Here is a 15,233-nt window from a genome sequence, read left to right on the forward strand (position 1 = left end):
TATTTTAATATATTTTAGACAAGAAACTGAATTATTTACAAAAATAGGAAAATTCAGTAACTTGTGAATAGTGAAAAATACTGCAATAGGCAAAATTTCTGCAAATAATGTGTATATATGTTACCGAGGTTATGTTCCATAGAAAAGACCGTGAATCATGAATCCACGAGTAACAGGGACCTACTGTAGTATCTTTTCTTGGTGATAAACTAGAAAAACAGTTTCCCAGTAATTGAGATTACCAAGATTGACTTTTAAAGGCCAGTTCAAATGGCTTTTAGCTTGCTACATGTTAGGGAAATTCCTTTCAACAGGGGATGCTCATCTTCATTATTTTGTTGTTTTCATTTAATGCTCAAGTTTTCCATTCTTGACTCCTAATGGTCATTTCCTCAATATAAAGACTTCTTTGGCATTCAATCTCTTGTTGGTGAGACATTTTCCAGTGATGGATAATGCATCTTTAGTTTGATACTTCATCATAAAATTATTTACAGTGTATAGCTGTTATATTTTTGAGGTGCTATGATTTACTGAATGAGATTCATTATCTGAACCAAGGACAAACCTTTCAGGTTAGCTGGATGCTAGTTGATGATGTTGAGTCAGTGGTTGGGGTAATCTATTTATTAATAATGAAATATTGTTAATAAGTTACAAGAAGTATCACTATCAACTATGATAGTTTTTTCCCTTGTTACTAGTTCTGGTATCATTCACTCACTTTTGGATATTCTATATGGGCCACTAAATGAGTTATTGAACTGTATTACAAATTGGTATCAGTCTTTACTGTTCAGTGAAAATATGTTTCATGTAATTTCATCATACGGTTCAAGATAAACTGATAAGTTATTCAGTTGATAGCATCTATTGTAATGCATTAAAAAGCAAATATGAGAGCAAGAACGATCCTATCCATTACATTTGTGATATGTTCATTGGCTGTCTTTGGTACTGTAACAACTGGGCACAAGGCTTCTATGTTATTCAGTCATGATGCATTTGCTGTATCATAACTAAGTGTACAAATAGTATTTGAATTTTATCATCAAATTTATATGCTAAAATTGAAACAAGATTTTTTGTAAATGTAAACATATTTATTTCCTATGTTGCAGATAAAGAAGAGCATTTTGTTGGTTTCTTACCTGAAACAGTAGACCAGCTGGTGGATATAATCCTGAAACGATACCCTAAACTGACCAGGGGTATTGAGTGGAACAAAGTTGCTGCACAGCTCTCTCATATGGTGTGTATCTCTTCATGATTTGCCAGGTTGTAGAATAATGAAACAACTTTATATGAATTTATATAGATGGTGTTTTTATGTTGTGTATTTAATGTTATACGTATGTTAGTTTTTACTGTAAAATCCAGAATGGGTAGCATTCAGTTATATGTTGCTCAGGCTTATATATATGACCATTAGGTATAATATTCAAAATGGTTCATGATTTGATCACATAGGGCATAGTTACTCCAATGAATGCAGCTATGGTTATCTTGTATGTAAGAAGAGGTGTTTGAAGTACTGTGCGCAAAGAATGGTTGCAAATGCTTTTTTATCCATACGCCACCAGAAGTGCATGTTTAAGGGTCAGGTCCAACTTCATCATTTCATATATGACTGCCATGTTTCTATGAAACCAATATGAATAGTCTCTGTATATAATAATTTCTGTAATTCATTTAACTGTAAACTGTTGGTAAACTTGAAGTCCCTACCCCTCCATACAGTTTCTCAGCAAAGAAATTATTGTATTAGAATGACATTTAGCTCTTGTTAGAACTTTTTTGTTGTGGAATGATGAGATTTTTTCAGATATTGCCAGAGTTGTTCGAAAGACTTCATACCATAGGAATACTGAATAGTATGATTTTCACCATTGGGATCAGACTGTCTAAAAAATAAATATTAAATTTCTTTTAGGAAGTTAATCAGAATTCTGTTATTATATCTCTTGTTTATACATCTTTCACATGTACACAGAATTTGATAATGCTCTTTGTTTTACATGAACTTCCCTGACAGATATATACTTAGCTATAGTCTCCGACGTTCCCGACAGAATTTCAAATCTCGCGGCACACGCGACAGGTAGGTCAGGTGGTCTACCTTACCCGCCGCTGGGTGGCGGATGTACGAACCACTCCCGTAAGCTTGTCAGATTTTTCTCTGTCGCGGGAACGATAACAACTGTTGTCGGTTCCTCTCGATAGTTTTCGATTCTCGCTTGCCTGGAGTTAATTTGGACTTCTTTTGGTGACGTATTCGCTTTGTTTGGCGTTGGCATAGCTGATGTGGACCGGTTGATTTTGAGTTTGATTTTCTTAACGATGTCTGATCTAGAATCGGTAGTTAAAACTTCGGTTTGTTCATGAAACTTACCTGTCAGATATATATAGCTGTATTCTCCGACGTCCGACAGAATTCAAACTCCCGGCACACGCAGTGGGCGGCCAGGTGGGTTAGTACCCTTCCCATCCCGCCGCTGGGAGGGCGGATATCAGGAATCAATTCCATTTTCTATTCAGATTTTTCTCTGTCGCGGTAGTAAAAACACCTGTTTCCACTACCTCCGCTTAGGATTTTGAAACTTCATTAGCCGCTTAAGTATCCTACTTATTTTTTTGAATGATTGACTTGGATTTGTGGCTAGGCATACGCTATCATAAATTTTAATTAAAATTTTTTCATTGCATATGATGTCTGAATCTAGGTAGCCTAGTTTCAGATTTTGTTGTCTGCAACGGGTAGGGGAGGCTACCGAAACCTTCGGTAGACACTCGTTTAGTATACATGACGTTTACATGTTTTCTGTTGAGAGATCAATGTAATTATGTAATGTTGACTGATTCCGAAAGAGACGTATGATTCGTATGTACGCAAATTAGAGCGTGATAGAATGATAGAATTCAGGAGGTCTTCCTCCACAGTACAGAAGTTAGGATAATGAACCTACTAACCCTCCAGTAGACTTTATTTTGCCTAACCCTGTGGTATGGCTTACGGGCCTAGAGGAAGTTCTGTGAGAAGTAATGCCCTTTCTATTATTGTGGATTACATCAAGTAAGCTTGAAAAAGTGCTCGCTCTCCAATCAGTGTTGTGAGTGTAGTGATGTTGATTGTTTGCCCCTAGTGTTGTGGAGGGGGCGTCAGATCGGTCCTATAACGCCTCTAGGTCTAAACCTCTGTCGGACTCCCAGGACCAGGGAGGGGGCAAGTTGAAAACCGAAGGAGGGTTACGGGAACCCCTCCACCGATCTGGCGTCCCTTCGGCAGGATAAGGCTGCCAAAGATCGTGCACGTGCACGAATCATGAAAGATTGCTTCTCGTCCTCCGAGGCGTCCTCCCCGCAGGTTGGAGCTCTCGGAAGGACTCGAGCCCTCTAAGAGCTTTAGAGAAGAGGACGCTTCAACGTCCTCTCTCTCGTCAGGAGGGAACGTCAGATCCGCCCCATAACGCCTCTAGGCCTGGACCTCTGTCGGACTCCCAGGATAGGGAGAGGGCAGTCGAAAGCCGAAGGAGGGTTACGGGGAACCCACATCGATCTGGCGTCCCTTCGGCTTGACTTAATATCGATAAGCGTGACAAAGACGCAAAATGTCGCACAGGCGGCTGTCGTCTTGGTCAAGAGATTAAAAAATGTCCTTAAGGCAGGACCCTCACAAGGACGCTTTCGAGACATTCAAACGCTCTATCGAGAGGAAGACTTCGTTTGCCACTTCCTCCATCTAGACTGAAGGGAGAGCTGGGATCTGGTACGAACAGGAGAAGAAGCAGGATTGAAAGCACCGTCTTCTTCTCAAGGAGATTTCGCCAATTTGTGGACGCTCCAAGGAGGTCTTATTTGTCATCGGCTAAGGTTTCCTCCTCCCTCATGGCGTTATGTATACGTTATGTGACGTTCGCTTTACTACGAAACGGGATATTGTTCAAGCTCATAAGATTGACGTCCGCAAGCTGATTTGCATAGTCAAACAGCTCGCCAAGACGCATCTTACTCGTCCCTAAGGACGCTCTGTCAGCGGACAGAGATGACACTGGACAGACTATCCTAGTTTTCGAAGGAGAAGGGCAAAGAAGTTCCTCATACCCAAGAACACACAGGCGTCCTTTTAAATGCCCTTCTGCAGTGTCGATGAGCGTGACAAAGACGCAAGATGTCGCACAGCCGGCCGTCGTTTTTGTCAAGAGTGGCGAACGTCCTGAAGACTCGTCCTGATGACGATCACCGTACTTATGCTTAGGACGCTCGCTGTTTCATGAGCGGCTCTCCCCTCGCCAGGAAGCCTCTCAAGTTACTCGTGTTGACGCACGTCATTCACTATGACGCTTCCCTTGATGTTCGTCTCTTCTATTCCGGACGCTCTTCAAGACGCTCAAAGAATGCAATCAGGGACGTTCGGCAAGCACCTCGCGACGATGCCTTTCGGAACGCTCGGCGTTCCTTTTTTGAGCGTGTCTGGATATGTTCATTTGCATTACTAAGACGCAAAATGTTGCACAGGCGGCCACCGTCTTTGTTAGAAGGTAACGAAAGTCTTTAAGGCCGTCTTGGAGACGATAGCCTTACGTCTTCCTATAGGGCTCTCACACTTCAGGAGCAGTGTGCGGCTCTCCAGGACGCTTTTCGGGTGGCCTTTCAGAAGTGACGCTACGACGTCATAAACATTGATAAGCTTTTTGGAAGACGCTCGATGTCTTACACATCTGGACGCTCGCCAGGACGCTAGCCGAGGACGCTCGCCCAGGACGCTAGCGAGACGCCTTTTGCAAGAACGCCTCGGCATCCTACACGTCATGACGCTCGGTAGAGCACTTGCCAGACGTTCTTCAGAACGATAGGCGTCCTACGCATCAAGACGTTCGGCAGGATTCCTGCAAGAACGCTCTTCAAGAGGGCGTCGTCGAAGTAGAGGAAGGAGTTTGGTCTCGTCAAGATGTCTACTTCTCTTTCTACGAAGGGAGCGTTCAAGAGAATCCATCACTTGATGAATTCCAGGAAAACTGTAAGCAGATTTCGGTGTCATAAAACGCCTCGTCTGCTTTCGGGATTTTGCGCTGCCGAAGGGGAACATTAAGGTCCTTCCTGTCGTAAGCCCAGTCTCTAATCAGGAATCCTACCCTTCCTCGATTTTCTGCGGGAATCGGAAGGCTATATGCTCGAATTCCTGGATTACTTTCCGTCATGCAATTGGGTTAGTTCTCATTGACAAAGTTCTAATAAACATTTTATCGCATAAGCGGATAAGTAACAAAATTTCGAAAGAGCTCTCATTCATTAGTCAGAGGCTCATCCAGGTAAAAAGACTTATAGACTACGTCCATGAATCTATGTTTCAAATATCATAAGAAGCTTGAACTTTCCTTTTCGATCTTCGGTTCTCACTTGAGGATTTCCATTTGAATAATATTATTCCTTTTCTTGGCAAAGAGAATGAAGACAGTCGATTTCCATTCTCTCTCCTCTTCCTCGTCGAGGAAAGAATGTAGTAGAGAATTATATGTTCAAGTGACTGCAATACTTAGGTATTTTAACTTCGCGTCATATTACTAATGTAAAGTTCAAGTCATATACGCATATCGTGGTTACCTCTACAGATGGCAACCGAAAGGACTGTTATTTTAAGTGTATTTAATCGGTACTTCCTGCAAACTTCCAGGAGTTTCCGGTGTAAGGACAATGCTTGAAGGTATTGTTACAACAACACCAACTCAGCTTCTGCATGTAGCGAATTATGTTTCGCTTAAATATGCCTGCTTGAGAATTTTCTTATGATCGATAATAGTAACGAACCTATTCCTTCGTAGAAGAGAGTAGCTGGTAACTCAGGCAGAATAGTGCGAAACGAGAGGTTGCTGTCATTGTGGATGACGCAGTATATTTAATCGGTACTCCCCGGCAACTTTCCAGGAGTTTCCGATTTAACATTTTTTTTTTTTTTTTTTTTTTGGGTTAATTAAGCGTAATGTTACGACAACACAAAATCAGCTTCTGTATTAGCGAATTCTGTTTCGCTTAGATATGCCAACTTGAGAGTTTCTGTTCAAATAATGGAAAATCTATTCCTTAGATGAATAGAATTAGCTGGCAACTCGGCATAAGACTGCGAGAAGGTGAACATAAGCTGCTGCCTGTAACTGTCACAGTGTCTCACACTGTCACCAACTCAGTGTTAGGTAGCTCGTTGTACTGCTCAGTCGGTTACGTCTCTCTCTCCCGCGGGATTGATTTACGAACCGTATCTCTGCCCTACAATCATGACTTTCGCCTCGGTTGAGGGGATTTCTGGTAATCATGAATAAACGACTTCCTTTTGCTAAGAAATTTTCAACAGAGATATCTCTTAGACATGTTCGGCGCTGCTACCGCACTGTAACAGAATTCTGTACGAGTCTACCGCAGCATAGCACTATAATAATGCTCTCCTGCTTATGCAAAGCGCAGCCTTATTAGGGAAGGAAGCATGCTTAGTGAGGGAATGGATGAGTCTGCTGGGGACCATTTCCTCGCTGGAGAAGCTTGTTTCCCTGAATAGACTGCAATTCAGACCTCTACAGTTTTTCCTACAGGAGAACTGAAATAACATTCAAGATCTAGAGATAATTCTAAACGTCTCTCAATGGGTTGTAAGGGAAGGTCACCCTCAGGTGATAATGGAGAGGGAGCCAGCCGATCCGGACAGAGGTCCTGGCACATAATCTAAAAGAATTGGAAGCAATTTGGTTGGCTCTCCAGTTCCTCGAAGAGTGAGGTTTTGGTCGAGTGGTCCAAATCATCTCAGATAAATTCCGCAGCTCTCTCATATCCCGCAAGAAAAGAGAGATGGTTATCGGCATAAGGCACGGAACGTACGATCCTTAAGAGGTTAGGTTACACGATTGCACGTCCGTGCGGATCTTCTCGATCGACGGCAGCAACTACTGACGTTTGACTTTTGAGTAATCCTCGCTTAGAAGTATGTCGAGAGTTGTGGAGACTTTGGGGACGTCCTTTTTTCGTAGATTTTGCAATATTGAAGACGAAGAAGCTTCCTCTACGTTGCGCCCTTATTCTCGATCCGAGGAGCGGTAGCAATAGACGCCATCCTATAGTATGAATGGGGGATAGTTGGTTAGCCCTTTTCCCCTATTCAAAAGCTTAGGAAATGTAATAAGATAATCGCTGGCGTCAGAGGGAGTGAGAAAGACGCTGATCGCCCATGTTGGCCTTCGAGAGGCTGGATTCACAGAGGTCACGTCCTTCAGAGAGCACTTTCCAAGGACCCTCCCGAGAGAATCGGTCTACTCTAACAGCCTCACTTCGAGAGGTACCTAAAATCTCTCCGATCTGAGTCTGAATGGCGTTCAGACTGTCAAGAAGCGAGAGGATCTTCAAGATTAATTGCAAGTCTCATTGCCAAGCAAAGCAGTGCTGCATATTTTTGCAGGTGTACCAATCGGAGTGGGCCGTTTCTGGACATAGGGCAGGAAGAATGACTGTTCCTCTACCTCTGACCTCTGTGAATGACTTTACCGCCTTCCATTCCGTCTGAAGTATGGGATAAGCTAACAGTCCCAACGATTGTAGAATACGGAAATATGTTGTTGACGGCCTCTAGGCTCAGAGATTCGGATCTGTCAAACAACAAAGCCCTTCACGATCTTTGAGGTCTGCGGAAATCTTGATGGAACTTAGACGTAGTCTGAAGTTCTTGATGTCAAAGCATTTCGAACCTCTCCTTTCTGTAAACTTAATACACGTGACCAGAAAGGCTAATTTTCTAACCACTCTAGCTACGGAAATGAGGGTTAGTGAGGTTTTTAGCCATCATCAGAGGTTTTTGGCTTTAAAGGACATAATTCGGTGTCCTCTAAGCCTTCCGTTCTTGCTAAGAACGAAAACCCGTCTAACCATTGGCCCAGAGGCCTGGAGATCAAGGGGATGGCACAAATTATTGGGCAAGAGCCACAGAGAGTCCTGTGCCCTGTCGGGGCTCTCAAGTTTTATCTTGATAAAACTAAAGAAAGTCAAGGTCATTCGGACAATCTGCGGTTGTTACCGTAAAAAAGACCAGACTTGCCCATGTCGAAGAACGCCCTGGCGTTATTTTTAAGGAGTCTTTCTAAGAGGCTCATTCGTCATGTTTGAACAAAGATTTGAACCTTTTAAAGTAAATGCTCACGAGGTGAGGGCGCGGCCTCGGAAGCATTTCAACAGAGCATGACACTCAGTAATATCCTGAGTGCCACGTTTTGAGCGAGCAACTCTGTGTTCGCTTCAACACTCCCGACGGGATGTGAAGACGACATATGAGATCTGCGAGTCGCTAGGACCATACATATCCGTAGAAATATTATTGGAGGCAGGAAGCAGCACGAATCCTATCCTATAGAAAAAGGGATAGGTGTGCTTTTAACTTTGAAGGGTTGGTCGCTTGAGGCGCTTTCCCTTTCGTTAGCCTAGAAGTTATGGACTAACTTCGATAGGTTAGGTCAGGTGGTGGTTTTAGCTTCGTTGCCCTCACAGTATGGTCAATATGGTCTAGTCACATTGTGGTCACGCCCCCGTTGACAGATCATCTAGAGCGCACCAACTACACAGGTCACTACCTTGTTGGCAACTCTAGTAAAGCAAAAGCAGACTTCGGTGACAGTAATCAAGAAGTCAGCTATGCTAACAGGTAAGGAATCAAGATGTCAATCATCTGCACTTGAGGTGTTTCCTAAATCCTTCTATTCTGTCCCTTCCCACCTCCAATGGTGGGATTCAGCTATATATATATCTGACAGGTAAGTTTCATGAACAAAATGTTATTGTTATGATACAATAAAGTTTGTTCATACTTACCTGGCAGATATATATAATTAAAGTACCCACCCACCTCCCTCAGGGGACAGTGGTATGAAATCTGAATGAAAATGGGAATGATTCCTGATATCCGCCTCCCCCCCCACCCCCCCCCTCCCAGCGGCGGGAATGGGTACTAACCACCTGGCCCGCCCACTGCGTGCCGGGAGTTTTTGAAAATTCTGTCGGACGTCGGAGAATACACTATATATATCTGCCAGGTAAGTATGAACAAACTTTATTGTATCATAACAATAACATTTTTGTTTAGGGTTTGCGTGAATGAAGGATGTAAGGTGAGGTTGCCGAAAGCTTCGGTAGACCCCCACACGGTTTGCATGAAATGCAGGGGGAATGAAGTGCTTTTGCTAACCCTTGTAGTGAATTGTAAGGGATTGAATGAAGAAGAATATAAGGCTCTCTCTTCTTATGTTAGGAAGTTGGAACGTAATAGAGTGCGTAAGGCTTCCTCTAGAAGTTTCTAGCAGATCTAGAATGAGTGAGTTGGATGTGGATCCTAATAGTACTAACGTAGAATTAGAACCTTCTTCCCAGTTGCAGCCCCGGCTCCCCGCACGAAGCCGAAGATTCGCCCTTGCGGAGGGCGGCCCAGCTCTGAAAGCCAAGAATCGTTCTATGGATCAGAAGATTCGTCAGTTGGAAGGTAAGGAGAGTGTTAGTGATCAGTGCAGTGTCCCCAGTGTTGTGGGGAGGGTGCGTCTGACCGGCTCCTTAGTGCCTCTAGGCCTAGACCTCTTCCAGACTCCCAGTTCCAGTGGAGTAGGAAAGTCGAAAGCCGCAGGAGGGCTAGGGAGAGCCCCCACCGGTCAGGCGTCCCCTCGGCAGATCCTGAAGTACGCTCCCAGGCTGCCTCGGATCGCTACAAGAAGGAGCTCCTACGCCAATGCTTCTCCTCTTCGTCGTCTCCCTCTCCGAAGAGAGGTTGGAACTCCCCGGATGCGTCGCGCCCGTTGAAGAGGGCTTGGAAGGCTCCCTGCAGTCCTTTGGCTTCTAGTCCGGAGGTTTTCCCGGAAGAATCGTCGGTGGAGGCGAAAGAAACCCAAGAAATCCTGTGATCGTTCTTCTTCTCGCGCTCCGCGCTCGGCGCCTGCTTCCGAGGAAGAACAAGAAGATTCTCCTACGAGAGTACTCGCGGGACTTCAAGCTCAGATCACGGCGCTAGCAGACTCTCTAGCAGTTAGATCACGTAGGAACAAGAAGGACGTTTCTCTTCCGATCAAGAGATCTAGGCGCCGCTCTTCAGAGGATCGTTTCTCCTTCATATGGGAAGGTTCGTATGAAGGTGGGGGAGCGCGTGAGCGCCCTCGCTCGCGTGAGCGCCCTCGCTCGCCTGGCTCTCTTTCGATTTCAAGGCGCCAAACATCGGTAGGACGCTCTATGGAGAAAGAAGTTTTTTCTCCAGATTGGATTCCCGCTTCCGGTAGCGCACTGCACCTGCTCATCACCGCGATTTCTTCAACTCCCTCGCGTGAGACTTCTCCTCAGCAGCCTCAGATTCTAGAAGGCGCCCTTATACAAGTAGGCGTTCTTCTTCCAGATGTCACTCTCCTCGAGTGTCGGATCGTGACTTCTCTCCTGACAGGCATCTAGAGTCTGGTAGGAGTCGTGTGCATGATAGACGGCCTACTGTTAGCCGCTCCCCGCAAGGTAGGCGCCAAGAGCCTACTGCACATAGATCTCCTAGTAGCGCTCGTCTCTTTTAAGGCGTCATACTCCTGATTATTCTCCTAGGGGCAGACAACAAGTGTCTTTCAAGCGCCCTTCTCCGTGTAGGCGCTCTCCCGCTTCTAGGCGCACTTCTCCTGACCGTTTGTCTCTGGGTAGGCAGCCAGGAATCCCGGAAGCACCCTTCTCCAAGTAGGCGGCTGCCGTTAAGTTTTGAAGCGCCTTCCCTTCTCCTGAATGTTTACCCTCTTGTTTAGACCGTCAAGCAGTCCCTCGCAAGCCAGCCTTCTCCTAGTAGGCGCATTTTCGCCTTCCAGTCGAACTTCCGTTGATCGTACGCAACTGGACAGGTATGGAGAGCCGCGCAAGCGCTCTGCTCTCGATAGGCGCTCTTCTCCTGGCAGCCGCTCGCTCAGGATAGGCGCATCCGAGTATAGTAGGCGCTCGCCTCGTAAGCGCCCTGTGGATGTTTCCGAGGATTCTCGGAGTAGGAGCCCTACCTCTCCTTCGGCTGAGATTCCGTATACCTCGAAGAGGGAGTCTCATCGTAGACTTCCCAGATTCTTCTCATCGTTCTCCAGTGGATGTGAACTCTTCTAAGAGAGGGCGTTCTCCAACCTCTCGCTCAACTCCTGCTAGGATCCTTCGTCACCTAAGGATCTTCCGCGCTCCCGCCTCGACAAGACGTCCTAGAAGGTTCGGATGAGGAACCGAACACTTGCTGCTGCTCTCTTCTTACAAGAAGCTTACAGAGCTACTTTTACAAGTTTTTGGGGATTCCCTTACGCCTACGGCTCCTCCTTCTCCTCACTCACTTTTTTCAACGGCGAAGACAGCGAAGAGTTCTTCTTGTGTGAGGATGAAGCCAACTCTTTCTATGAAGAAGGCACTGAGGAGTTTTGGTTCCTGGATGGCTTCCAAAGAAGAAGCGGGGAAAACGATGTTCGCTTTTTTTCCTTCTTCGAAGTTATCAGGACGCGCTGGTTTCTGGTACGAAACAGGAGAGCCCTTAGGATTGGGTCTACCGTCTTCGGCTGATTCGGATTTTTCGGCGCTGGTAGAATTCGACAAGGAGAACTGCCCTTAACTCTGCTAAGACGACTTGGGCAATGAATGAATTGGATCATTTGTTTGCTCAAGGTATGTTTAGAGTGCTAGAAGTATTTTAACTTCCTTGATTGGTCGTTGGGAGTCCTAGCAGAAAATTGAAGTGCCAGAGTCAATTTCGCCAGAAGATCTTATGTGTGTTTTGTCTTGTATGGACAAGTCGGTAAGAGACGGAGCGAGTGAAATCGCCTCCCTTTATGGGGCCGGGATCGTGAAGAAGAGGTCGGTTTATTGTTTCCTTCTTAACGAAGTCGGTCTCCCATGCTCAGAGGTCTTCTTTGCTGTTTGCTCCTCTGTCTACTCAGTTGTTCCCGAAACATCGAGTGCAGGACATTTCGAGGTCACTTTCGGCCAAAGCCACCCAGGACCTTTTGGCACAGTCGGCAAGAAAAACCTCGCCCTTCCTTCACTACCAAGGCTAAGAAGGAAAAGGCAAGTGTTCGAGAACCTTTCGAGGGGCATCTTCATCAAGAACCTCTACGTTTAGAGGTCGTAGACCTTCAAGAAGGGGTAAGACTTTTGCCAAGTCTGTTAAAGCCCCCAAAATAACTTGCAAGTCCTTCAAACAACGGTGGGCGCCAGACTCTTAGAGTTTGCAGAAGTCTGGGTCCCAAAAGGGGCGGATCCTTGGACCCTTTCTATTTTTGAGGAGAGGTTTACGCTCATCCCTTTCGTCGAAAGACCTCCCTTGACGACCATCCCAAGGGAACTGACGGCCAGTACAGAGACCCCATCATGAATCAAGCTCTCCATCTAGCAGTAGATCAGATGCTGGAGAAGGGGGCTATCGAACTAGTGACAGACCATCATTCATCGGGCTTCTACAACCGCCTTTCCTAGTTCCGAAGTCCTCCAGGGGGATGGAGACCGGTGTTGGATGTAAGCGCCTGAACTTCTTCGTAGAAAAGAAGAAGTTCACGATGGAAACGCCTTCATCAGTGCTGGCAGCACTTCGTCCGGGGACTGGATGGTTTCCTTGGATTTACAGGACGCTTACTTCCACGTACCCATCCATCCTTCCTCGAGGAAGGTTTCTCAGATTCATGATGGGGGGGAAAATTTTTCAGTTCAGGGCTCTGTGTTTCGGCCTCTCGACGGCCCCTCAAGTGTTCACGGGGATTTTGAGGAATGTGGCTCAATGGCTTCATTTGAAAGGGGTGAGATACCATGTACCTCGACGATTGGCTAATAAGGGCCAATTTCAGAAGATCGTTGTTTGAAGGACTTACAAGTAACTTTAGAATTGACGAAGGCTTTGGGACTTCTCGTCAATTTCAAGAAGTCATCACTAATTTCCCCGAGCAAGAGTGTGTGTATCTCGGGATACAGATGAACTCTCGAGTTTTCGGGCTTTTCTCTCGCAGGAAAGGATAGCCCGAGGATTCGAGAGAGTAACAACCTTCTTAGGGAAAGAAGTATGCACAGTGAGGGAGTGGATGAGTCTGCTGGGGACGCTCTCCTCTCTGGAGCAATTCGTTTCCCTAGGAAGGTTGCACCTGAGACCGCTCCATTCTTTCTTCATCGGAATTGGAGTCGTCGTTCTCAGGATTTGACGTTCTCCCTGTCGTTATCCCAGGACATCAAGAAACATCTCTTATGGTGGACAGATCCCAACCTCTTTGCGAAGGGACTGTCTCTTCAATCACAGACCCCCAACCTGGTGTTGTTCTCCGACGCGTCGGACATGGGGTGGGGTGCAACTCTGGGAACCAGCGAAGTGTCAGGTACCTGGGTGGGGGACCAGGTAGCCTGGCACATCAACAGAAAGGAGTTGATGGCTGTGTGGTTGGCTCTGAAGGCTTTCGAGCCCAAAGTCAGAAGATCGTAGTGCAGGTCAACGCGGACAACACTACAGCTCTGGCATACATCAGGAAACAGGGGGGGACGCATTCCTTCTCCCTGTACGAGACAGCAAGAGCCCTTCTTCTGTGGGCAGAAGAAAGAGGAATCAAGCTTCTCACCAGGTTCGTGCAGGGAGAAAGGAATGTAAGAGCAGATCTCCTCAGCAGGAAAGATCAGGTCCTTCCCACAGAGTGGACCCTTCATCTGGAGAGTATGCCAGAGCCTGTGGAAGTTATGGGGCAGGCCACACATAGACCTCTTTGCCACGTCAAAGAACAAGAGGCTGGATCCTTAATGCTCTCCGATATCGGATCCAGAGGCAGTAGCAATAGATGCTCTTCTTCTAGTCTGGAACGGACTCGACGTCTACGCGTTTCCCCCCTTCAAGATCCTGGGGCTACCATCAAGAAGTTCGTAGAGTCCGATTTGCAACGAGAATGACCTTAATCGCTCCCTTTTGGCCGGCCCAAGAATGGTCACAGAGGTACTGGAATGGTTGGTGGACCTTCCAAGATCGATCGCTCCCGCTAAGGAGCGATCTACTCAGACAACCCCACTTCGACAGGTACCACAAAAATCTCCTCGCTCTCAGTCTGACTGGTTTCAGACTGTCCAAAGTTTGGTCAGAGCGAAAGGCTTTTCAGCAAACAGCTGCTAAAGCAATCGCAAGAGCGAGGAGACCTTTCCACCTTGCGTGTATACCAGTCAAAGTGGGATGTCTTCAGACGTTGGTGCAAGAGGAAGAACATTTCCTCTTCCAGTACCTCTGTGACCCAAATTGCGGATTTCCTTATTTTCCTCAAAGAAGAATGTCATCTGGTTGTGTCAACTATTAAGGGATACCGCAGTATGTTGGCGGCGGTATTTCGGCATAGAGGCTTAAATATATCCGATGATAAGGACCTGCATGATCTTATTAGATCATTTGAAACCATTAAGCGTCCTCATGTAGTAACGAACTGGAATCTAGACGTAGTCCTACAATTCCTTGGATCGTCTAGATTCGAACCTCCTGGTTAGCCTCTTTCAAGGATTTGACGAGAAGGCTATCTTCCTTTGGCCCTAGCTACAGCTAAAAAGAGTGAGTGAGCTCCAAGCTATTGAGGGCAATGTAGGGTTTAAGGAAGATTCTATGGTGTGTTCGTTTCTTCCAAGTTTCCTTGCAAAGAATGAAAAACCCATCACGCCCTTGGCCCAGGAGCTTTGAAGTTCGTAGTTTATCTTTTTCTAGTAGGGGAAGAGGCCTTGAATAAAGAAAAACTCTTTGGACCCTACTATGGAGGAATTATGAAGTATTTCCATTAAGAGGAAGCGGAACCAACTTAAGGCTAATCAAGATGTGCTTTGGTGCTCCGTAAAGGACCCCACTCGGCCCATGTCGAAGAATGCTCTTTCCTTTTTTCTGAGAAGCCTTATTACAGAGGGCACATGTTGCCTGTAAGGAAGATCATTTTAGACTACTGAAAGTGAAAGCTCACGAGGTGAGAGCCATCGCAACTTCGCTTGCATTCAGATAAAAAAAAATATGTCTGTGCGGAACTTGATGGAGGCGACTTTTTGGAGATGCCAATCGGTTTTCGCAAACCACTACCTACGTGATGTAAAAATCACATATGATAAATGCTTCGCCTTGGGTCCTTTCGTATCGGCGGATTCGGTGCTGGGGCAGGGAGCTGAAACTTATCCTGTGTAAATTTTTTATATGTTACCCTATATTTTATATTGTTGTTTTTTGGTTGTCTGAAAGAGGTTGCAGGAGG

At 45.8% G+C, this 15,233-nt stretch overlaps 1 protein-coding gene across 1 annotated transcript in view; it reads left to right on the forward strand.

Annotated features, from left to right (window-relative positions):
- Nucleotides 1-15,233, forward strand: part of LOC135200376 (uncharacterized) — a 37,340-nt gene that overhangs the window by 8,951 nt on the left and 13,156 nt on the right. The window contains exon 3 of the mRNA XM_064228992.1: nt 1,122-1,252. Within this exon, the coding sequence (XP_064085062.1) occupies nt 1,122-1,252 (131 nt within the window). The remainder of the gene's footprint in view (nt 1-1,121; nt 1,253-15,233) is intronic.

This window comes from Macrobrachium nipponense, chromosome 26 (assembly GCF_015104395.2).
Source record: "Macrobrachium nipponense isolate FS-2020 chromosome 26, ASM1510439v2, whole genome shotgun sequence".
In the NCBI taxonomy this organism is placed as follows: domain Eukaryota; kingdom Metazoa; phylum Arthropoda; class Malacostraca; order Decapoda; family Palaemonidae; genus Macrobrachium; species Macrobrachium nipponense.